The 25,036-nt window shown below is 40.6% G+C and overlaps 1 protein-coding gene across 1 annotated transcript in view; it reads right to left on the bottom strand.

Annotated features, from left to right (window-relative positions):
- The window catches only part of cntnap2b (contactin associated protein 2b), a 35,339-nt gene that overhangs the window by 6,665 nt on the left and 3,638 nt on the right, over nt 1-25,036 (bottom strand). Inside the window, exons 3-21 of the mRNA XM_062429112.1 lie at nt 21,180-21,347; nt 20,769-20,962; nt 20,400-20,547; nt 17,123-17,326; nt 16,801-16,985; nt 16,408-16,551; nt 12,539-12,541; nt 11,819-12,077; nt 11,526-11,675; nt 10,639-10,801; nt 8,999-9,105; nt 8,727-8,846; nt 8,310-8,425; nt 7,049-7,133; nt 4,890-5,046; nt 4,307-4,434; nt 3,835-4,005; nt 2,981-3,199; nt 2,030-2,266 (exon numbers count right to left, since the gene is read on the bottom strand). Coding sequence (XP_062285096.1) covers nt 2,030-2,266; nt 2,981-3,199; nt 3,835-4,005; nt 4,307-4,434; nt 4,890-5,046; nt 7,049-7,133; nt 8,310-8,425; nt 8,727-8,846; nt 8,999-9,105; nt 10,639-10,801; nt 11,526-11,675; nt 11,819-12,077; nt 12,539-12,541; nt 16,408-16,551; nt 16,801-16,985; nt 17,123-17,326; nt 20,400-20,547; nt 20,769-20,962; nt 21,180-21,347 — 2,958 coding nt within the window. The remainder of the gene's footprint in view (nt 1-2,029; nt 2,267-2,980; nt 3,200-3,834; nt 4,006-4,306; nt 4,435-4,889; nt 5,047-7,048; nt 7,134-8,309; nt 8,426-8,726; nt 8,847-8,998; nt 9,106-10,638; nt 10,802-11,525; nt 11,676-11,818; nt 12,078-12,538; nt 12,542-16,407; nt 16,552-16,800; nt 16,986-17,122; nt 17,327-20,399; nt 20,548-20,768; nt 20,963-21,179; nt 21,348-25,036) is intronic.

The raw sequence follows: 25,036 nt of genomic DNA, 5'->3' as shown, positions 1-25,036 counted from the left end.
ACTACTACTAATAATAATAATAATAATAATAATAATAATAATAATAGCACTAAGGATAACAAAAACCCAGAAAATAGCCCAAAAACCAATGCTAGGATGAGAGCCAGGAGAAACTATTCTAATGAAGAACTCTGTAACCAAACACTTATAGATTGAAAATCTAACCGTGGATAAGCAAACAGATGACCAACTATCCCGCTCTCTACACGTCAGCCCAAAACAAAAAGAGAAATGCTATCAAATAAAAATGTCATTATATCTGAGGATACAAATGTTGGTGTTATTTTAGATTAGTTAGCTCACTAAATATTTTTAAAAGAAAACTAAAAACTAATCTCTTCACCAGCCTTTAACAACTGTTCTCGTGCACATATGCACTACTGCACTTCTTGTAAAATGTTTTTACTTGATTTGATATATTTTATGTATTCCATGTTTTCACTTTGTTTTAACTTGTATTACTATTATTATTCAGTATGTATTGTATTTTATATGTCAGTGTTTTATCTTCCATCTTATGTTACACATTTTATTATGTATTCTACTTTCACTTTAGTGTATTTCATCTTATTTTATTATTACAATTCACTATTTTATTTAGCAGATGCTTTAATCTAAAGCAATGTGCATCTGAGAGTTTAAACAGCACAAGCAAGGATCTAGTCAGGAGAGAACAACACAAGTAAGAGTCCAATAAGAGGCAATGCATAGAGTACATCAAATACATAGACGTGTTCAGTGTTTTCTTAAAGATTGAGCAGGGCTCTGTGGATTGAACAGAGTTTGATAACTGGTTGTACCACCAGGACACTACAGTGGAGAAGAGTCTGGCTAGCGAGTTAGGGCCCTGTTGTGGTGGTTGCACCATGTCCCTTTCATTGGCAGAGGTTACACCTGAATGGGGGAGTTGAGGTATGTGGGAGCTGTTTTAGTTGGTGATTTGTAAGCGTCAGGGTTTTGAATTTTAAGCAGGCAGCCACTGGGAGCCAGAGGAGGGATATGAACAGCAGGGTGACGTGCTGTTTTGGGCTGGTTAAAGACCAGACACCCCACCACGTTCTGGATCATCTGTAGAGGTTCATGCTGGGAGGCCTGCCAGTAAGGAGTTACAGCAGTCAATGACTCAATACTGAGAGCCTGTACTACTGCCAGTTGTGATGCATGCTCAGACAAGTTGGTTCTGATCTTCCCACAGGCTAAATTAACATGACCGAGGCCACATGGACCTTATTTGGTCATTAATCATGACACCCAGGTTTCAGGCAGATTTTTAGTTTGCTATAGCTGCTTCTTGTTGTATAGAGGGACTGGCCAGGATGACAAGGAGCTCAGTCTTGGAGAGGTTCATTTGAAGGTGTTGTTCATGTGTTATCAACTGGCTTTCATTTTCTATCTTATATTACATAGGTGAGGTCAGTGGTTGGTAGGTCTGAGAAAAAAGGCTGTTTTTTGTGATTGTGTTTTTTTTATCCCCCACAGCCCCACTAAGGTTGGTTTCTTTCTGGGGCAGCTTCAGATTACACCAGACACAGATAAGACCCACAGTGAGGTAAAACCAATGGGAAGACATTCTGGGGAAAGCTTAACGAGGCTTATTTCTGTTAATCAAGACTGGTGGTGAGTCTGTCTTTTGGAAAAAGGGAGGTTCTGTTATACTTATATAAAGATTTATAGGCTAAGTATGCATACCTTCTGAGTTTACAACTATTCATTCTTAAATAACAGCAGCTGAAGTACACATTGTATGTGTCGTATTTTTACTTTATTTCATCTTATGTCTAGTAAGATTGTCAAGTGGGTTTTATTTTCCCTCTTATGTACCAATTACATGTTTTTATGCTCATTTAATGTCCTTTTTGATGTGAAGCGCCTGGTGTATGTCATTTATGTAGTTGTAAAGCACTTTGAGCTGCAGTTTTGTGTGTGAAAGGTACTATACAAATAAAGTTATTATTAGTATTATTATTAAAATTTTGACAACTCTTTGTTTTTGCATCAATTTAATTTAATCACATGTTGGAGGCCATACCGTCAGTGCAGAAGGGTCCATCATATGCAGTAAGAGAGCAGTCACAGGAGTATCCATTGTATTGCTCCACACACTTCCCTCCATTCCTGCAGTGCATCCCGTAGCTGCTGCAGTGGCCCTTGCAGCCTGGATTCACCCCGGGAGTCACCTTTGCCCTCTCCTCCAGATCATAGGTCACACCATTGATCTTCAGAGATCTCATGCAGCCCAGAAACCCCCTCTGACCACCCGAAGCCCCTGGGGAAATAAGACATGAAGACAGCATTAGTCCAGGCAGAGCACTGAAGTCAACTGTTTCATTTGTGCTTCACAATCACTCGTCAGTCATTCAGTGATCCTCATGGCCTGTAATATTCAATCATATTTATGCAGGTGTGCAGTGTAGACATTTGAAAGGAGTTGGCAGAATTGCAAAATTCTACATAAACTGAACGAGGCTGAAATATGATGCATACACAGGATGAACATCATCTTCTTCATCATCATCATCATCGTCATTTGTGTCCCCTGGCTCTTTAGTTGTCCTTGTCTTCTGGGTTTTACTACTTATGTCCAGTATTTGGACACTCCTCCTCAACCCACAGAGTCAGGAAATATCATATGACCGCATTGATTATATCAAGAATTTACTGTATGCGCAGGTGATCATCAGTCAGTAGTAAAGCAAGGCATACCCTGAAGTACAGCATTTGTTGGACATGTTATAGAAAAACTGTAGTTATCTTTTGCAGTGACTTTTACAGGGACCAACAGGATGTGTGGTTGGACTGTCAGGAGATGTAGACAGAGTCACAACACAGCACCTACCACAAAGCATTCAGCATCTTCACATCTCTGTTGATAAAAACTAAAGATACAAAACACCTGAGAGTAACACTGGAGTGGTGTATGACATCACTTGTGACATCTGCAGTGTGTGTGTGTGTGTGTGTGTGTGTGTGGTTGTCTTACCAACATATAGCTCACTGTAGAATTCCAGTTTTGTGTGTCCCTGTGAAGGGGTGAGTCTGACCTCTCTGTACTGCCTATTAAGCAGCAACACCGCCTCCTTGATGTTCTTCTCAGCTTCCACACGATGCCATTGGTTATCATTCAGAGGAACCGGCGAGTGGACGCTGAGCTCCACCCGCTCACTACCCACATCGAAGGAGAAGGAGACCACGGAGCCTCCTGCGAGTGCCATGATAAGAACCAATATTTTATCAACAGCTTTAGTATTTCATGCCCTTTTCAGGCCCCTCAACTTTGAAACTCCTGCCTACGCCTTTTGGGCAAGCCAAATCAAAAATATCTTAGAAAGCACCCAGAGGCACATTTGTGATTTATGAGCTATATAAATACAAACAGACTTGACTTATAAATCACTTCCTCTCTTCTACCTACCTATGAGTTAGTGTCTGACATACAAAGCGAACAAATACATTTTTCTCAAATCCTGCATTTCATCACTAAGCACTTCCCACTTCAAAAACCTGGTCAAACTAAATCCTGAGTGAACTAGGCTGGTTACATGTCTTACTCATTTATCACAGTCATATGACAATACTTTCTAATTCAAATAAAATGGAGTGTTATTAGAGCACCTGTCACTAATGTACACCTAATGACACTAAAGCCTCAACTTCTAATGGAAGTATCAACATTGTCACTAACATTGCAGAGAGCACAGCATGACTTAATCATTTTGATTCATATTTATTTGCATTGATTGCATATTGAAAAAAAAAATCTAGCCATGTTTAAGTGTCATCAAGAAGATTTTAACATCTTGTGCAGTGTACACACACACTCACACACAGACACACCTTGGAGCTCAATGTGAAGGAAGTTGGTGGTTCCCAGGTTCTCTAGAAAGACTCCATGAGTGGAGGAAGTCTTAAAGTAGAAAGAGATGTCAGTGCTGGTTTCTCCTCGAAAGGAAGGGAAGTGGAGGTAGGAGGCAGGACTGGTGAAGGATGCTGCATTCCAGTAGTTCCCTTCAGAAAAAAACACCAGGACTGAATGAAAAGTATAATGTTTCTCTGATCATATGAAATAATTCATAGTCTCTGGTAGATTGGTGTCAAAGTGAAAATAAACATTTTCTTGGTCTTATTGTGTGATTGTGATTGTGTGTGTGTGTGTGTGTGTGTGTGTGTGTGTGTGTGGGTGTGTGTGTGGGTGTGGGTGTGGGTGTGTGTGTGTGTGTGTGTGTGTGTGTGTGTGTGTGTGTGTGTGTGTGTGTGTGTGTGTGTGTGTGTGTGTGTGTGTGTGTGTGAGAGAGAGACATTGACTCACGGTCTCCATGGCATCTGAGTGGCCCTATTGTCAGTTTGGCCTCAGATCCAGCTCTGCTTGTATCACCAACCACAACCTGACTGACTGGTAAATGGTCTTTATACACCAGCAGGCCTGCATCCTCCCTCCTGCACACAGATACACACACACATACACAGACAAACATGTTTAGGTCGGGTTCAGATCATATTGCATTGGACAATATCTGAAGCAGTTTTGCCCTTCCACATTTAAAAAACAACAACATTTTCTCTATATTACGCTGCAACTGACAGAAGAACATGATATCCCTCAGTCAACACTGCCACACTACAGCAGGTTGGGGCATGCACTCTTCTCAGTTAAACTGCCCAAGAGAGAAGAATGCATATACACAGGAGAACAGAACAGAGGCAGAATGTCTGATTTGACAGATATTCTGGTTTGGTATTGATTGGATACAGGAGTCATACTTTAAAAAGCAAAAGCATTAATGAGATCAGTGAAGATAAGGGTTACAAACATAAGTGTACAAACTCCGTAAACCTATCTAGTTAAAAGTAAGAAGCTGCTCAGCTGAGCTGCTGAGCAGTGGTTCACTCACCAGGTGCGCAGTTCAGCATCACAGTTGCAGTAATGTTTGGGGTCAGTGCAGTTGTGTTCAATACCGCAGGAACACTTCTGTATCCCTGGTCCTGAACCCCCCCAGTAAGAATGTCTCTCATTGCCTCTTCCTACCCACCAGGTAAATGGAACACCATCTGGGAGTCAAATCAACAACATAGAGCCAGTTTATTTTCACTTGAATTAGATGAATATATTGGTTTTAAATGCTCTTATCAACAACAGGATAAATAATATGACGATTAGATCATTAAGATTAATTGTTTGAAATACTATATGCATTAACATATTCAACTTATTCAACATATTTATAAACAACTGTAGTCTAGATCAGTGTTTCCCAGTTTTGTTCAGCGTGGCAAATTTCTTTTTCTTTTTTTTAAAGATTTTTCTGGCATAGACGCCTTTATTACAACAGAGAGACAGGAAATGACAGGAGAGGGGGGGGGGGGGGGTTTCCCAGTGGTGCCTCGAATTGATTATTCTTTAATTTCTTGTTAATGATTAATAATTATGTAAGATAATTATTAGTCATTAATAATAACCAAACACATTCCTTTCTACTCTTACATGTATGGTTGCCTTGTAGCAAGGCTATCACCTACATTATAGGAGTCACTCCTTAGTGGAGCTGGTTCTTACATTTTGGTGCTCAGCAGTGAGTTCACTATTTCTAGTGATTACTAAACCCTACAATGTTAGTGTTCTCTTAGTGAGACCATTATGACCATGAGTGTGAGGGAATGTTTGTGTCAGGTGGGCTGTAACAACTGTAAACACCTGAGCCTCATGCCTTTTGTTATACTAGATAAGACATCAAGAGCATAACTGACCATCTTTAGACCTAGTAGGGGGTCAGCACATGATATCAGTAGTCTTTGAAGGGTTTCTGTCTTTTATTACTTTACTTCATTTGTTGTACTTTATTACTTTGTCATCCTGTCTTATTCAACTTCCACTGGGAGGTACAGTATAACATCTGAAACTGGTTGTTGCTTTGCAGAACGACTGTGTGTCCTTCTCCATGCTGGCATGTACTGAGTAAAAGAGAAGGATTCATCACTCCATCATCTGTGCTTTTCTTCAGAGAAACTTCTAATACAAAAATTCTATTACATGAGTTATAACAAATGGTGCTCCCGTGATGAGACTAGATCCACTCCCCTAAATAATGGCTTCCCCATTATTACAAGGTCCCAAAAATGGTGTCCCCTTAGTGAGACCCTGATTCTCAAGCACAACAGCAGTAAAGAATGAGATTTGTGAAACAACAAAATGAATGATAGATCATAATAGGAAACAGAAAAATGAGAATGAAAATGGCATGTTTAAAAAAATTGATGTTTAACTCTGTCACATATATAACATATTCAACTCAACTTAAATGGGATTTAAAAATAGGCAGTATATCCAATATATGTTTTGAATTCTGCATCCAGCCTCGAACATATAAGCTGAGAAAATAATCATGTCAATCATTTTCAGCACACACATATATGACAGTGAAACAAAAAGGAAAAGGAAATCATAAATCTTGTTAATAATAATAATAAGAAGAAGAAAATAAGAAATACTGTTCCTCAGTTTATATATTACTCATTTTACACAGGTATCCTGCAGGTATTAAGAGGTTAGGTTCACTACTTCATTGTTCCATGCTGCTGTTGGGGGGAGAGGGGGTCACCTTAGTTTACAATGGTAAAAATATGGGTCCGTCAAGAAAAAGGTTGGGAGGTGCTGGTCTAGATGACACACATGAACTTTAAAGATCCCCTCCTGTCATGTTTTAAGTCATTGAAAAATACGCTGCTTGAATAATAATTTGAGCCTGATGTGGTTTCTGCATAAAAAGATTCAATTATACAAATGCAATGATCAAGATGACTTGCTCCATCCAGAATCCAGAATCTGTTTGGGTGTGTGGGTCTAGCTGCCCAGGACTGCAGATAGAAATGAGCTTCTCCCTACTAATAAATGTCAAGGTCTAAACTGGTTGAATCTTTGACAATGTGTTTTATACATGATTTATACACAACCTTAATCTGAAAATGACGTAGTAAAGACAGTTGTAAATAAAATGTAGTGGAGTTAAAAGTACTTAGTAAATGTACTACTGTCTGGTGATGATGAATACTTTACCTGGAGAGTTGAGCAGACGAGACATTCTGCAGGCGTAAGCTACATACTGTTCACACTTCTCTGCACTGCTGGTGACTGACAGCACCTGGACACACACACACACACACACACACACACACACCATTACAACTCATTTTTCATGTTATGTCATATTTTTCCTCATTACTGACACAATAAAATGATTTTAACGATACATTTTACTTGCCATAACAACTACTATGTTGTTCTCTCATATGAAGACACCTTGTCTTAACATGATCTGTCGGCACAAGGAGTTTCACATGCAACACTTCATAATCCTCTCCATGTTGACAGTCAGCAGTCGACTGGCACAACTGCATATGGCCCACCAGCTTCACTGTGGCCTAAACTACTGTTTCTCTATTTGATTATTGATTATGTCAGTGTTATAATGGCACAGTCACACAGTCTGGACACACCTTCCCATTGTCTTAAATGAGAATGTGTGTCCTAACTTTTGATTGGTACTGTGTTTAACATTATTCCATCATATCAGTGTTGAATTAAACATGTTTACCCAATAACAGATTAGACCTATCTAGTACTGAATAGACTAGAGAGATTGATGATCATTTAAGATAGAAAAAATAGTAGTAGTACAAACAGTATTGCTGTACTGACCTGAAGGCAAGCAGACTGCAGACTGGTGAGTATGACATGAAACTTTTGTTGTATTAGTGATAATGGAATTTTGAGCCATTATGTGGAATAAGTGGCCTTAAGTCATTTTCATTCACTCTGTTTTACTTAAATGTGCAGTATGTATGTATGTTTAGTGGCATCTAGCAGAATGGACTGGCCTGAACTTAGTGCCTGTCTGGGCCTCTAGCATGAGGGGGCCCACGAGGGCTGACACTGTAAACTAAAAACCACTCTAAACAACAGGCTAAGCAGGGACAACAACTGGTGAATGAAACATCCATATTAGTCTTTATTAACTTAAATTTTGGTTATGAAAAAATCTGTCAGACTGTTCAATTAATCTGTTGTTTAACTCCATGCTTATCAAATGCTCTATGGGGGGCTGTGGCCTCAGGAGGTAGAGTGGGTCATCCACTTATCTGAAGATGAGAGGTTAGAATCCCGGCTCCTCCAGTCCACATGTCGATGTGTTCTTGGGCAAGTTACTTAATCCTTAATTACCCACGATGGCTGCGCTAACAGTGTATCAAACATAACACATCCAAGCAAAGTGCACAGCAGGCAAACAAGATCAAATAAATACATGGTCATGGTGTACCTGTTCATCAGTCACATTGTAAGTGATCTGCAGCACTGCCTTCCCCTCCTTGTCTGCAGTGGTGACTGATGTCTGAGGAGACAGGTTGTTCTTCAGTGTGGTCCAAACGTTTTCCTCTAAAAGAAAGAAAGACAACATATTGTAAAACCCTTCATTAGATTGAACTGCACTATACAGTATGTTAGCAGATACGGTTATATGTTATATATATGGTTATATACATTGTTATCAGATCATTCTATACGAAAGGAAGACATTTCGTGACATAGTGTCATAAGCATAGCTCCTGAACATAAGTGCTGAAAGTACAACATTCTGTAGCAAGCATTAATAAAAGCTATTCTTGGAAATACGAAGAGTGAAAGCCAAAATTAAACTGACTGTAGACCTCACACCCTTCTCACTGTGATGTCTCACCTGTCATGTCACAGTTGACTCTGAAGGGGCTGATCAATCCACTGCCATCTGGGTCGATCCAGTAGCTCCCTGAGCTCTTACCCTGGTGTTTATACTCCTCACAGGACTGCTGAAACATTGCTGCAGAGGAGACACAACACACAGCTCATCAGACACAAAGCACTTTTAGGTAGTGTGTGTGTGTGTGTGTGTGTGTGTGTGTGTGTGTGTGTGTGTGTGTGTGTGTGTGTGTGTGTGTGTGTGTGTGTGTGTGTGTGTGTGTGTGCACTTACATGTATGGCAGGTAGCTCCAGTGTATCCAGTGCTGCTACAGTCGCAGCTGAATGTATTCCACGTCTGTGAACAGCGACCACCATGCTCACAGTGGTTAGGGACACACCTGATATGATATACAGTTGGACAGTGGAAGGAAACTCATGAGAACACAGCAGGGACCCATATCCAACCCAGGATATTTGCTGTGAGGGAACAGAATTGCTAACCCGGGGCTTCACTTTCATTATCACACAATGGGCCAGATGTAAGAACCACTCGTACACACAGATTCTTTCTTAAACCATGCGTACGAGTGATTTACGAGGATTTGCCGCATTCACCAATTTTCTCGTATTTTGGATTTTCTCTTAGGTACGAACAAAATTTACGAGTGATGCAGACCTGTCGTACCTCTCACTCACAACCAACCTGCAGTCCTTCAAAGCAATAAAACATGACTGTTACTGTCTAATTGTCTAATGGCAGTGTGCCAACGATATCATGTCTTTTTTGGGGGGGGGGGACACAGCTGTTGAACTGTTACCCTCATCTCCAACTTCTTCTGCCGGCTTGTCCTGCGTTGTCATCCCAGGTGTTAGCAGGTCTGTGCTGACAGCAGTCCAGCAGCAGGTGTAACATCAGCAGTTGAGCTTCAGAGTCAACTGACTTGGATTTTCTTTTTAACATCACTGTATGCTGACTACCACTTAACAGAGAAATGAATAATATAGATCTGCAGGCTGAGCGTATATTATATTGTCAGTATTTTAGAGACCCCTGAGTAATGGGTGTGAACTACAGGGGATGTAATGAGCAAGTGTATACTATGTCCCGTTCATTAAATTCTTCTGAATCCATAATCATGATGACATTACTCTGTTTGCAAAAGAAGTAGGCTATTTAACGATTTAGGTAGATATATCAGTCATTTAAATTAACAATTGAAACTATGATATAATGCAAGCGTACAATATAAATATTAGCGGCCAAAACTACAAAGCGACTTGTCCACAGTTACTTTTCCACAATATAAACTGACTATTAATTACTTTTATTCATTTAATTGAAATATTGCTGATTGAAGTTATAGTTTAGCTCCTTGGCTGATGACATCCCCTAGCGAGATGTTTTTGGCATCTAATTCATGTTAAATCATTTTTGTTTTTATTTCTGTGACGGTGCAACAGCTGAGACAGCGTTCACAGCACGGGTCATTTTTCCTCATTCTTTGTCTTTCTCAGGACCTTTAATTCCACTAACACTAAATAATAATCTGTGTTTCTGTTTATCTATTTCTGAGAGCGGGACCTCAGTCTGAGAGCTCGTAAAGTTCTTATTCTTAGTCTTTATGCCATTTTCATGAATGGAGCTTCTCCACAACCTGCCGGTCGTCTGACCTTATATGGTATTTTGGGGGCGTCATTCATGTTAATTTACTATTCTTGAGAACGTGCCTTCATTTAGAACAGATGGGATTCATCATGTTTACAAAGGTCATTTACGACTGTTTCCTGGTGATACGAGTGTTTGGTGAATCAGACGTGACACACTCGTAAATTCCACCTCAGGAAAAAAGTATGACAGATTTAAGAAGAAAAATACTAACATATTCTTGCATCTGGCCCAATGAGTGTTTAAATCTGATTCAGTTGGATACCTGTCTATAATGGCACACATATCCAGGCTGACATTCTCAAAGGTTCCAATGAGGCCCTGCTCCACAGCCCTGAGGTCAGCTAGATGGTCGTCTATGTGGATCATCTGCATGCAGCCCTGGAAGGAGCGCTGATGTGACCGGATGTTAGTGTGCAGGAAGTAGCCTGGAGACAATCAGATGAAATCAAAGGTAAGTATTTCAACCACTGGAGAAATACTGACGGAATGAGCTCTTACTGTCCTTGACCTTGAAGGTTAAGGACAGTGGTTAATCCTCTTTTCACTCCCAGTCCCCCCCACTGATGTAGCCAACTTTTATTTACATTTAATTTATCCAGTTAACAAATTCAACATCATTTTCAACATAAAGGTCTAAGTATTGTTTAAAAGCCTTTTCCACACTGCTAAGAATATTATATAGGAGAAACATAAATATATCTCTGCATTATCTGTGACACTACAAGTAGTTTGGAGCCAATCGTGGTCTTCATTTAGATTACAATTGTCTTGTGTAAACTTGAAACCTCCAGTGCACAAAAGTGAGAATGGACTCTGTCTCTTACTACAGTGAAGTAGGAGACATCTTGAAATATATTTGCATATTCATAAATTAAAGCAATAAGCTCCAAGAGGCTGTGGTTTGCAATTTAAGTTTACAATACAACTTTTTATGGAAAAACATATCAGACACAAATTATTATTCAGAATATTTTATATACATCTTCAAATATGTCTGGATAAACTTTGACTTGACTAAAAGAAACTTATGAGACTTATGTCATAGGTCACCTGATTCACTGACTGAAAAGAAAAATGTGCTGTCGTGCCTCCACTTAATGAAACATACAAAGTTATTTGGATGCTTAGTTGTATTTTTGAGTGCATCACCTCCAAAGTAGTATGTTCCTCCTGTCTGGATCTGGAAGGGGATGACTGTTCTGACTGTGGATGCCTCGTCTCCATCAACTGTGAGCATAACATAATTCTCCAGTGCATTCAGATGGACACTGTGCCACTGTCCATCATTCAGACCTGAACCTAAGAGGAAATACACATTTTAGTCAGTTAACTTAAACAGGATCAAACTAATACAACAACAATAACTGATATTGTTATGAGGAAAACGGCCAGATAACAGAAAAGATTAGGCAGTGAAAAGTAACTGAACTAATTGAGCTCACCTGATGAGATGTCAATACGTATGTTCTTCATTTGCGTCACATTCATGTAGACTGTGATCTTGCCCTCGGTCAGCCCCACCTCCACCCAACCATCAACCAGTGTTGTGAACATCAGCAGCCCGTTGGGGTTCCACGTCCTGAAAGACAGACTGACTGACAGAGTGTCGCTGTCACTCTGACCCGGCAGCCGCAGGAAGGATGTGGAGTTGAAGAAAACAGGGAAGGAGTTGGACTCAGCACACGAGAAAGTCAGATTGCGCTACAGAGGGAGAAAGAGACAGCGAGGAATGAAATTAGTACAAGAAGAGCTCAATCATAGACTATAGGTGAGACCGTAAACCATAGACTACTATTCAGACTCAGGAGTTTTATTTTGTGTGTGAAACTTGTCAATTCTTGTCCAAAGATTATACATACAGTAATCTAGACAGTGCAAAGTCTTGGTCAAACCCCAAACTTTTATTTTGCTCTTCTGATCCTCTCTCTGACAAATAGTTATCTGAATGGCTGGACCATTTATCTCAGTTTTATAACTGTACTAATCAATATCTTCCCATCATCAGTGGATTGACTGATTATATGTGATGTGAAAGGTATAACTTGTAGTGACGAAGCCACACGTAATGATCATCAGTGTTTTAGCCATGTTCAGCTCATTGTTTTGGTTTTCCAATGATCAAACTCTGCTTTCATCAGCCTAATTAACCCACTGCACACTACCTGCTCAGCACCAAACAGTAAGCACACAGTTAAAAGAACTAGCACATGAAGAAAATGGAGCATTTAGTTTTCACCAAGAAATACTGTCTTGTAAAAAATATATGTATAAAAGTGCCCAGTCAGCTTTTCAAGTTAACATTTCAAAATGTCCAAAAGTGTGTAACATGCTGAGTCAATGCTGACTGGAACAAATTTCAACCTGCATCAGCTGTAAGTCCAGACAACCGTACCATTTGCTTTTAGAAGTTGAAGGGGTAAGGACCGGTTTTGAGTAATTCTGGACAACCGAGGGTGTGATGGCCACAGCCACACAGGGTCACATCACACACACACACTCTCCACTTTAGTTTGATTTTCTACACAGCCACACCAAACTATTAACATTACACAATTTGATACTACACAGTTTGTTTGATTTAGAAGTGGTTTATTTACTTTGAGCCTTGCATTGTCGGAGTGCACATATTTAAGCAATGTAGGGTTCTGTATAATTTTCTGTATCTATATATCATTTCTTTCTTTGTTGTGAGCCTCTTCCTGGTGGAACAAAAGGTGGGGCTAAGGGTGGGAGGCTCTTAAATCTTGGGCCAAGCTCATCAGGCTGGACCATGGGAGTGATTTGGATTTAGTAAGCTTGCTTTATATTTAGTTGTAGTTGGCATCCATTTTTTCCCCCCCTTGTGTATTATTTGGTTTGGCCAAGCCACTATATATGTGTTCCATTATGTTGTTACGTCAGGTCTGTTCTGTTCACATCTCAGTTCTTTGTTGTTATATTGAGTATAGCTATCTTTTGTTGACCTCTTTTATAGGTTTAGTTATTAAGTGTCTTGGTTTTTGTAAAATATTTCATTTTTGGGTAAATAAAACCCTATTTTTTTCTCCTCATTGCCTCACTGCTTGATCCCTGACAATTGGTGGCAGTGGTGGGATCATCCAGTTGAGGAACACAGGAATTATTTTTTTCCCTTTCAATTTGTTGGATATGTTCTTTTTTTGTTGCTCCCCCCGGCATAAAAAATGTAATTTAAAAAATGCACTGTGCAGGAAAACGTGGCGGGAAACAAGGAGGGCCTGCATCAGAGCCAGCTGGTGATGAGGAGGAAGACAATGGAGTTTCTGGAGCGGTGGAAAGCACTGAGGGTGAAGGTAAAGAGCCAACCATGTTGGACCTGGTTGCCATTCTTCAGGCTCATATTGGGCAGCTCATGAGGCAAGGCAGAATGAGATAACTGCAAAGCAGGAACAGCGGTTTAAAGCTATTCAACATCAGTTTCAGCTGTTGTAGTTAGAAGCACGGGTCCGAACATCTCCACTGCCTGATCCCCTGTCAACAGACTCTAACCCATCAGATTTGGAGGCCTTACGTTCCATGCCACATTATCCTCAGGCTCAAGCTGAGCCCATTTCCATATCTGCAAATCCAACCATAGCTTCTACCGGTCAGTTTCATTCACACTACGAGCCCAGATTGGAAAAGCTAACTGAAAATGATGATATTGTACCTTGTATTTTACCTTTGGGTAAAAAGCCAATTTGTTATCTCTGTGGACTAGAAGGCCATATAAAGCCTATGTGCCCTTAAAATTCAGCTAAGATAACACAGATGTGCCACACACCGCTCGCCACCAAAGGACAGTAAAGGGTTTCGTCTGGGCAGAGTTTATCAAAGGCTGTGCTTTGTTTACAGTTGTTGTCATAGTGACATGCTAAACTGTTTCTGTTAATCCGCTAGGACTCGTGTTACTGTGCTTTTGCAAGGGGAAATCAGTGGCCCTGCCGTGTGGAAAGACAAGCTACTGTATTTCCTTTACAATCACGTTCTACCTGTGTTAGCAAGTTAGCTTGCTAGTGGGTTAGCGCCATCTTGAGCGAGAGAAACGACAAGCTTAGTCAGCCAGTATCAGGGTACCCGTGTCCATAGCCTCTGTGCTGTGCACAGGTTACCTGTGTACCAAGCTTTGCTACTTTCTGTCTCTTAATCTCCGTTTCTTTCTTTCTCTGTTCCTCTTACTAACCACACACACCTACACATGTTCACATCCCACACCACTCAGGTGTTAGTGAGGTAGCATAGGATACAAGCTAAGCTACATCCTAGCCACGTTCATCCTCACGTGTGTTGCTGTTGAGCCGGTGTGTTTGGGCACCCTCACGCCACTTTGCAGAAACGGTCCCCCGGATCTGCTTCCTGTTCTTGTGTGACAAGACTGCGGAGTCCATCAGCTCGAACCCCCCACGCTCCTGAGCACCCCCCCGCCCCCCCTCACACACACCCTTCTCTCCCTGTGTCCACACGCACATAGACACACACCTGTTTATTTGTACAGTCATACACATCTGTTGTTGTTTGTCTATTAGTTATAGTGGTAGTACAACTTAGTAATAACTTTTCATTGATTAACTTGTTGATTAGTAATTTGTTAATTGTTATAGCTTTAAAGAGAAGCATTCTTGTGACCATTGATCATATGTTATTATGATAAGTGTCTGATCACAATAGACAGAGCTCAGAGTTTCACGCCTTCATCCTTTTTTAATTCTATGACTGATTGAGGCTAATCAGACAGTTTGGTTATTTCTCGAATTGATTATTCTTTAATTTCTTGTTAATGATTAATAATTATGTAAGATAATTATTAGTCATTAATAATAACCAAACACATTCCTTTCTACTCTTACATGTATGGTTGCCTTGTAGCAAGGCTATCACTACATTATAGGAGTCACTCCTTAGTGGAGCTGGTTCTTACATGTTGGTGCTCAGCAGTGAGTTCACTATTTCTAGTGATTACTAAACCCTACAATGTTAGTGTTCTCTTAGTGAGACCATTATGACCATGAGTGTGAGGGAATGTTTGTGTCAGGTGGGCTGTAACAGCTGTAAACACCTGAGCCTCATGCCTTTTGTTATACTAGATAAGACATCAAGAGCACAACTGACCATCTTTAGAGCTAGTAGGGGGTCAGCACATGATATCAGTAGTCTTTGAAGGGTTTCTGTCTTTTGTTACTTTACGACTTCATTTGTTGTACTTTATTACTTTGTCATCCTGTCTTATTCAACTTCCACTGGGAGGTACAGTATAACATCTGACTGTGTGTCCTTCTCCATGCTGGCATGTACTGAGTAAAAGAGAAGGATTCATCACTCCATCATCTGTGCTTTTCTTCAGAGAAACTTCTAATACAAAAATTCTATTACATGAGTTCTAACAAATGGTGCTCCCGTGATGAGACTAGATCCACTCCCCTAAATAATGGCTTCCCCATTATTACAAGGTCCCAACAGACGTAATCAACCTTCCTTCTTTTATAGTTTCTTTGAGGACATCATACAACTATTTTCCCAGGCTAAGTTGGTATTGTATTGTATTGGTCAACAAAACACACACATACACATACAAACACACACGACAAGAGGGAGGATCAAACCAATGATCCTTGGTGTGAGAGGAAGAACTATTTGCACCACATTGTTTTAGGTGGATTTGTGCAAAATGTAAAATATAAAGAAGTTGGTTATTTGGAGCACATTTATTTTACCAACAGAAGCAAAGTTCACAGTCCCTATGAAGCTCAAGTAATACCTGTATCTGACATTACAGATCACTATGGGAAAAATATTCACCTTTTTGAAATAGTTTCCACCAAGTGGCAGACAAGTAATTACTTGTCCTCAATAGCAATATATTGTTTTAGTGCACATAAGAAAAGAACTAACTCTGCACAATTATGTCAACAAATAGAATTATTGAGGATTATAAGGTTCTTTTAGGTAGTATTCTACTCTAAAGACAAAGATTGGTGAATAAAAACTATGTACGCACTCATACACACACACTCAGAGGCATAAAGAGTTGTCTTACAAAGCTGGAGGTGTCCACCTTGTTCCTGCGGACCAGGCTAGTGATGTTGTCTCCATTGTAGGTGATTCCCTCCATGCAGCCCACAAAGTTATCTCTGCCTCCTGAGCTTGGCTTCGCTGATATAGGCAGCCCTCCAAAACTGATCTGAGGACACAACAGAGTGGACAATATGGAGTGACACTGATCCTACTACTGTGAGCAACACACACTCACTGTCAGGAACTCTACATAATCAGATAATTACCTTTCAATTAAAAGTGGAATCCTAATCTATTTCATTAAATGCATTTTCTTTTTTATTTGTGTTTTTAAGTAACTCACCTTTGTACTAGCACAAAAGTCCCAGTGACATAAGGCTGAGATGATGAAGTATGACCCACAGGGAGTCTTTACCTCATAGTCCAGGTCCAGGTGGTCAAACTCTCCATTGGTCCTGAACTGCTGAACGTGGTGATCCAGGGTGAAGTTGACATTCCTACGGTAACGCTCTATGACAACTGAGTGCCAGTGGTCATCATCCAGTAAGCTCCCACTGGTCACAGAGGTGTGACCCTGGATGGAACCATACTGGTTACTGCCTAGAAAGAGGAGAGCAGATCACAGACAGGAGCAGGTTGTTAATGTTTATCATGTCATTTTTAGCAGTAGATACTAGTTCTTAGAATCAATAGAATAGACTACCCCAGAAAACCACATAGATTTTATGGATGCCTACCCAGGTTGATGCTGAGCTGCAGTCGTGCCCTGCGGAGCTCCAGGGAAATGTAGTCTCCCTGCTGTCCCTCTCCATTGAGCAGCACCCCATCTCTAGCCGTGGTTTTAAACTTCAGAGAGATTACATCCTTCACAATCTTCATCTTTTTACTTCTGAGGCGGTATGAGATGATGCCATGGCCGTCAAAACTGATCACATCTGCCCCTGGGAGACAAAACCAAACCAAAAATGTAATGAGACGTTCTGTCAATAGAGTAGATCCAGCTTGGATCCAGGACCGTCAAATCTGGTGCTGGCTTCATGGACCACGTTAAATTAACTCTTTTGTGCCCTAAATCTGTGTTGAGGCCTAGACTTAAGGCTATGGTGGACTGAGCACATGGCTTTTCTTTGTCTGTTGAAAGACAAAGCATGAAATGCAGCCTAGAAGAAAGATCAAGGCCTGATTCGCGTGACCTGCGCCCCCTCAACAAAGGAAAACCACCATGGGGGCAAGCAGCGCCCCTTTCCCCCGGCCCTAACTGGTCTGGGTTTGAATCAAGCTGAACTCAGGATCCCATAATCCCCTTTTGGACTCTCGTCCATCATTAGCTGTGAGGTACCTGACGTCGCTCCAGCCCGCTGACGTCCCGTGAGTGTACTAATGTCATGTTGAACTGGTGTGTTTGGGAGCAGTGACTACAAGTCGGCTCCATTGTGCCATTTTTGTCCAGCGGAAACGCCCCCGTATCCGCCTCCCCACGCTCCTAAACACACACATTCTCACACACACACACGCACATCCCCTTTTTCTCTCTGCATAATTTCCTCTCTCCTACACACACACACACACACATCTGTTTATTTGTACAGTCTTCCATACACATCTGTTGTTGTTTGTCTGTTAGTTGTAGTGGTAGAACAATTTATAACTATTCCTTAATTAAAGAGAAGTGTTTTGTGATCATTGTGCATATGTTATTGTGATAATGGGCTGATTCTACTCCTTCACTTTTCTCATTTTTATGATTAACTGAGGCTATATTAACTGTTTGGCCCCAAATGAATTAGTATTGATTATTCTTTAATTTCTTCCCGTAGTGAGGGTACCCCTTCATTTGTTTAGTGCTCATCATATCCATAAGCAGTATATGAAATATGCTCTGACATATTTGGGGGGGGGGTTCTGTGTGGTATGCATACATCAGACACACATTATAAGTAGCTAAAACCACACAACTATCCAATGGAACAGCATGTGAACATGATAGTGAAAAACAAGTTTTAAAGTTAGAGACTAGAGTCCACTGCATAGTAAGTCCAGTTGGCAAACTTGCACCTGTCCCGCACCCAGAAAACTCAACACTACCTTCATTTATCTGTAAATGATCTCCTGAGCAGATTCACACTCTTAACATAGACTAGGAGTCATATTCATAAAGAATCTCATCTTTCCACTAGGACTCCTTCTAAGTAGTATTAAAAGTTTAGACCAAAATCACAAAGATGCTGAGAGCAACTTTAAGTTAGGACTTGAGAGGACTCCTGATCTGAGACAAAGGGCGGAGTTGACCCTGTCCCTAAGGATGACATCATGTCTCATTGATGAACTAATTATCTCCACAGTGATTGGTTGACAGCTGTGTCAGTGAATGTTAAGTAAAATAATGATCAACACAGCAGCATGATTATGTAGATAGAACAGGATGGATAGATACATTTCATCAATTAAACAAAGTCAAATATTGACCAGTAGATTGTATCTAACATTAAACAACATCTACATGCTGATACAGAGAAGGTTGTTTTTACAGTTGCCTGAAAAAGATCTTCACTAATTGATATAACTCTGCATATACCAGGGGTGGCCAACCAGTCAGAGACTAAGAGCCAAATGTTTTACTGTGTTACTGCAAAGAGCCACATCATACACACAGGCACAAATGAACACCCCCCCATCCCTTCCTCTCACTCTCTCTCTCTCTCTCTCTCTCTCTCTCACTCACACACACACACACACACACTTCTGCTCAGCCAAATGTACTGTAAATGTCACACACAACATGATAATGACAGCAATGGACTCCTACAGTACTGAGACCACAGGCCAGTCATTTTCAACAATGAACATCGTGTGCACTGTCTCACACACACAACCAAGTCCATAAACAAAAATATAACAATTTACAATAGCGTTTTTCTCTTACTATGCACGTTGCTTAGTTAGTGGGACTTCTGGCATTCCTTGCCTTGAACAATCCTCTTCATATCTGGCTTGTATTCCGTTGTTGCCACTCGAAGCAATTCTTTCACGTGTGTGTCAGTCAGAACAGATCGATGCTTTGATTTCACGTGTTTCAGGGTAGAAAACACAGACTCGCAGACGTATGTTGACACAAACATGGACAGTATCTTGGCCGCAGCCCGTTTGACATTGGGGTATTTTTCCATTGGCACACTTTTCCAGAACTCACTGGTCCCTTCCCTTAAAGCAGGTTTCAGTTGGTCCTTCTCACAGAGATCGATCATCTCCAACTGAGCCTCATCTGTGACTAGCTGGGCTTTCAAACAGTCCGTCTCCGCATTAAACGGGTCGATGAGTAACGTAATCTGTGGCCTTTTCAGTTGTACTAGACCACGGAACCGGGTCACAAAGCTTTGGTGCAGTGCAGTGTTGCATATCTGACTGTTTGCTTATTCAGGGCGGCGCTGGTGACTTGAGCGAACTTGACACAAATTGTTTACTCAACAATAAGGTTTTCCCTCCCGAAAATGTGGGTCAAACGCGCATTTTCGTGAGATGAAAATATTGAACTCAAGCAAACATGCATACACATACACATAGGCTACACATAAAAAAAAAACACAAACTCAAGATCGATATGAACATAAGAGCCGCATGAAACCAGGCAAAGAGCCGCATGCTGCTCGGGAGCCGCGGGTTGGTCAGGCCTGGCATATACAGTAGGGACCATTTTACCATGTAATCCAGCAATAGCCATGCAATCGGTTTTAGTCATTTATTTGTTGCAGTCACTAACTATCTTTAGCTATCACACATTCTGATGTAAGACTAGATTGTCAGGTTTACAAACATACCAAGATTTGTGAATGTGTACACAAATCTCTCACTGTGCGTTAGAGTGTAAAAGGACCTTTAAAAATGTATTCACAATATTTATACACACACACACACACACACACACACACACACCACCCCTACTGCCCTGATAAAACATACTCTAGAACAAAATACGATAGGTTGTTTGGTAGATTCATGTTGTAAACTCCTACTCACAGTATGAGCAGCCGTAGAGTTCCAAACGTAGTCCGATGCGTCCCTCACTGTTCCAGTCCCAAGGGATGAAGCGGATGTACCGAGCCAGAATAGCATGCTGCAGCTCATGGCGAACCACACCATCACTGTTTATGTTCCCCTCAAACATCTAATTATAAATTGAAACACATGCAGGATACCATTCAAAGTTATTACATACATGTATCCCTAACACACATCTCTAACAGTCACTGGACTAAGTTGCATTGATTCTAGCAGTATGAAAATAATGTCTTGGTATTGTTTTTCATGTAATATATGGTTTTAAAGGATGAAAGGTTTAGATGAGATAAGATGACATTTCTATACATGACATAAGATGTTCCTTACCCAGATGTTTCCATCCTGTAAATAAGGCCGCCAGTTTTTCTGTGTGTCACTGTAAAGCAGCATGTATTTACTAGTCCAATCAGAGCTACTGTAACGACCCTGTGTCGCTATAGCAACCACTTGCTTCCTCGAACCCAGGTCCACCTGTAACCATTGATAACGGTCTGTATCCGAGGGCGACCACCCTCCAGCACCTGGTTTTATGGGTGTTAGAGGGGTGGACAGGGTGAGAGGGGAAAGGAACTCTCAGCATTCATATTCATTTATTTATATAAATCATTTACAAATCATTATACACCCATCACCTTTTGTATTTGTGTACCTACTAGCATTGCATATTGGAAGTTAAGCATCCCAAACAAGCATGCAGCAGTCAGCAGTTTGCAAACAATATCATTACAAAAGGCAAACCTTGTTTCCGATTGAGTTTGGCGTAACCAGCTCCATGGTCTCGAGCATGCACTGATGAACTGGTGAAGGAGCTGTAGGGGAGAGGAGTGGCCAGGCTGTCCTCACACTTCCCTGCACAAAAGATACAAACAGACTCAGATGTCAGCTGCACATCATCAGTGATAAAGTCTGTAAAGGCCAGCAGCACTACTGTACTAATGTATTAATGATATGCACTACCAGTCAAAAGTTTGGACACATATTCCCATTCCCTTGAATGAGAAAGTGTGTCCAAACCATTGACTGGTGCTGTATAATTAGTTCAATTTCAAATATACTAAACTTCACACTCGCTTGACTGTGCTATTTTGAGAAACCATTAAGTTTCATGTTAGCATATTTAAATACATGTTTTGATAATAAGTGTCGACACACTTCAATTCTATTTCAAATGAATAAGGTCCCGAGCTCTGAATGGTGCTTGTGGTGCTGAATTTATGCACATCTACTCAGTTTTGGAGGTGTTAATGTTCAAACCTATCGTCATCTTCTCTTCCAGGTCAGTATGATCTACTTTACAAAGAATTCATTCTATTGTAGTAATTTTGCACCATAAAGCTTGTCTCAATACTTTTGAACAAATGTTGGTGTGTATGAAAATGTCACTGCTATTGGCAAAATATTACTACAACTGAGTGAAATCCATAAAAAAAAAAGTCTTTCTTTAAAATCACAAAGTCTCAATAACAAATAAATAGAAAAATAATAATGTTTCTTTGTTTTTGCTATCAAAGCTATCAGTTATCAGTTTATCAATAATTTGTATTAGTCATTTGTTAACCTTATATTGGACAGATTCCTATTGTGTGTGTGTGTGTGTGTGTGTGTGTGTGTGTGTGTGTGTGTGTGTGTGTGTGTGTGTGTGTGTGTGTGTGTGTGTGTGTGTGTGTGTGTGTGTGTGTGTGTGTGTGTGTGTGTGTGTGTGTGTGTGTAGGGTGGTCTTTGTTCTCCACACATTCATCAGCATTGATAAGAGGAGGGGGGAGGGTTCACAGCTTCAACTGTGTGTGTGACAGGTGCAGAAAATGGTAATGAGCCTGCCTCCTCATATGCATTACAAAATAAGGCTCTAGGCTTGTATTTATCATTTTAAAGGAGAAAGAAAATGATCTGCTTGACAATAATCCTGCAAAACAACCTCAACATTTCACCCATAGCCAGTCTTTCTGAGAAACAAAAATGATTTGATCATTTCAAATATATTGCCCCTCCTATGCTGTTAGTTTTCTGCAAAATCCCGGATTAGCAAGACACAGTTTGTAGTTGTATTGTACTGTATTGTTTATTAATTGTATGAATTGGGCACACATCTAGGAATCTGACTTCTTACTGAAATAATATGCAATGGAGTGTTTGCAACAAACTGAGCACACTGATGAAAAGTGGAGAAGTGTTGGATGCTTCTTCTATACTCATATACTTTTTTCCCAACTTGACATAATGTGACATAAATTTAAGCTCACCCCAAACATTTGTACTCCATATTGGAGCAAACTCCAAACATTTACAGCCACCTTTTAGTGTGACTGTTTCACACGCAGGGTGGGAGTCTCATACAGCCCTAGTGTGAATGATAAGTATTCAAAAGACCGATTTTGGATGATATATCCCCTTCATTTTATTAAGGTGGCTGCCTATACTTTTTTTATGTAAAAATAAATAAAATTATATTTTTGGACATGCATACTGCACGGAGACACACACTTCAACATGATCACATTGATTTCATGTATTGTACACAAACATGAAATGCTAGGCATTGTGCCTGACAGACTGAGTGAGCTCAGCACTCCATTCCAGTCCATACTTTAATGCAGTTTTATGCACACTATTGCTCAACGTCCTGATAATGTTTAGTTTAAGTATAGCGGATGTGTCAACTAGATCCTGTGTGAATGAGGACTTAGCAGTAAGCCAAGGTCAAAGTTTCAGATTCTATCAATGTTCACCTGAATATTTCTACAGATGCCACTCTGCACACTATTTCAAATGATTGTAGTTTAAAGTGAGACACTTCCTCAGGCCCACCTGCCACAACACAATCCAGTCATCCAGTCTAATTTTGTGTCTATGATAATAAACACAGGGTGATAGGGTGAAAATGTTTTTTAATCTACGAGAAACAGTGTACATTTCAAAAATGGTTGTTTGAAGCACCTACAGCAGGGGTAGGCAACCTTTTTGACATAGAGTGCCAGTTTTCATTTTCTTGTTAATGAGTGTGCCATAATCAACAATAAGTTAAAACCATAAGTTAAATTATGATACAAAATACAAAAACATCCATATACTGTAGGCCACATGGAAGAACATTTTAAATATATTTTCCATTATTTACAACAAGGGTTTAGGAATTATGTATGGATCCCATTTTCAAAACACTGCTTTCAGTAACTCATTTAAAACATATTGCATTGGGAGGAAATGTCAAAACGGAGACCACAGTGCATCAGTGCATCAAACAAAACATTTATATTATATCAGAATGCTGCTATCCACATGAAACATCAATATCAACATTTTAATTTTGGAAGCTGACTTATGTATTTATTTATTTGAATATCCTCTCTCACCAGGGACTGACGTGCTGTAAACTGGAGCAGGATGACACCCAGAGGAGATTTATTTAGACAGGTCCTTATTATTACAAAGATGCTGGAACTTTGTTCTCTATTATAATGTAAAAAACAACAAAGTTAGTAGATCTTAGTAATCGGATCTGTGCTCACAACGTGTGTCACTGCTGCAGCGGTGCACTTTTACACACCAGCTTCAACATGTGCTGCGGGTCAGTTTGGTCTGTAAATACTGAAACATCACAGCAACTAGTGTCTGAAATACATCTGTTCAATACACTGAATCACCACCTGCATGTGAACCTTTCTGCTTTTCTTTTTCTTTCTCTCTTCATCATACAGCAGTAACAGCTCATCAGTAATTAATTGCAGACAGCTGGAGCGTGCAGCTTGTGCTTGACACAGCTGTTTACAGGACGCTATAGTTCAAGTGCAGATGCTCACATCGTTAGTCATTGTTACAGACATCCCAACTCTACTGCATATTGATAGCGGCTCCCTGACGCCCCAAAATAAGATCCAATCTCCTGGAATCTGTAGTGAGCAAGCAAGAGCGTGCACTAGAGAGTGACTGCACGTGTGTGTGTGTTTGTGTGACTATAAATGCATCCCCCGCCCCCGCCCCGGACCGACACCAAGGGCCCCGGTTCAGACATGTAGTGCTGTTGCCATCAGCTACCTATCTGAACCAGGGCCCTCTGTGGGAGATGTGTGTAGGACAGCGGCCCGCAGCGCTGTGGGAAATGTGGGTGGGAGGGCACGTTGTCAGTTAAACTAAAGAAGACAGGTCACGCATAGAACAGGTGCCATGGTTAACAGGTGCCATGGTTAACATGATTTTAAATGCTGCAGAGAGGATACTGCTTCTGCCAGTGTGCCAATGACTATGCTGTGGCGTGCCAACCGTGGCACGCGTGCCTAAGGTAGCCGACCCCTGACCTACAGTAAAGGACTGAGAAAGTCCAGAAGGAGAAGAACACTTAAACACTTTCTTAAAAGATATCTGTGAAATTGTGCTCTATATGCAAATAGATGAAGGGAAACAACATTTCAGTATGGTCTGGGATGGTCTGTGAAAGTATTTTCTGTGGTGTAATGGGTTTAAGAGACAGTCTTATGTTGAAAGTTGTGCTGTTCAAAAATACAGGAATAGGAGGAGAGTGAGCGCAGGAGCAGAGGACTACCCCTGGTCCCATGCTCAGTAGGAGCCTCAGATGGGGAAGTAGCCAGCAACTCAACTGG

Source organism: Scomber scombrus, chromosome 11 (assembly GCF_963691925.1).
Source record: "Scomber scombrus chromosome 11, fScoSco1.1, whole genome shotgun sequence".
In the NCBI taxonomy this organism is placed as follows: domain Eukaryota; kingdom Metazoa; phylum Chordata; class Actinopteri; order Scombriformes; family Scombridae; genus Scomber; species Scomber scombrus.
Note: the sequence above shows the minus strand (reverse complement) of the source record. Positions and strands in the feature narration are given on the sequence as shown.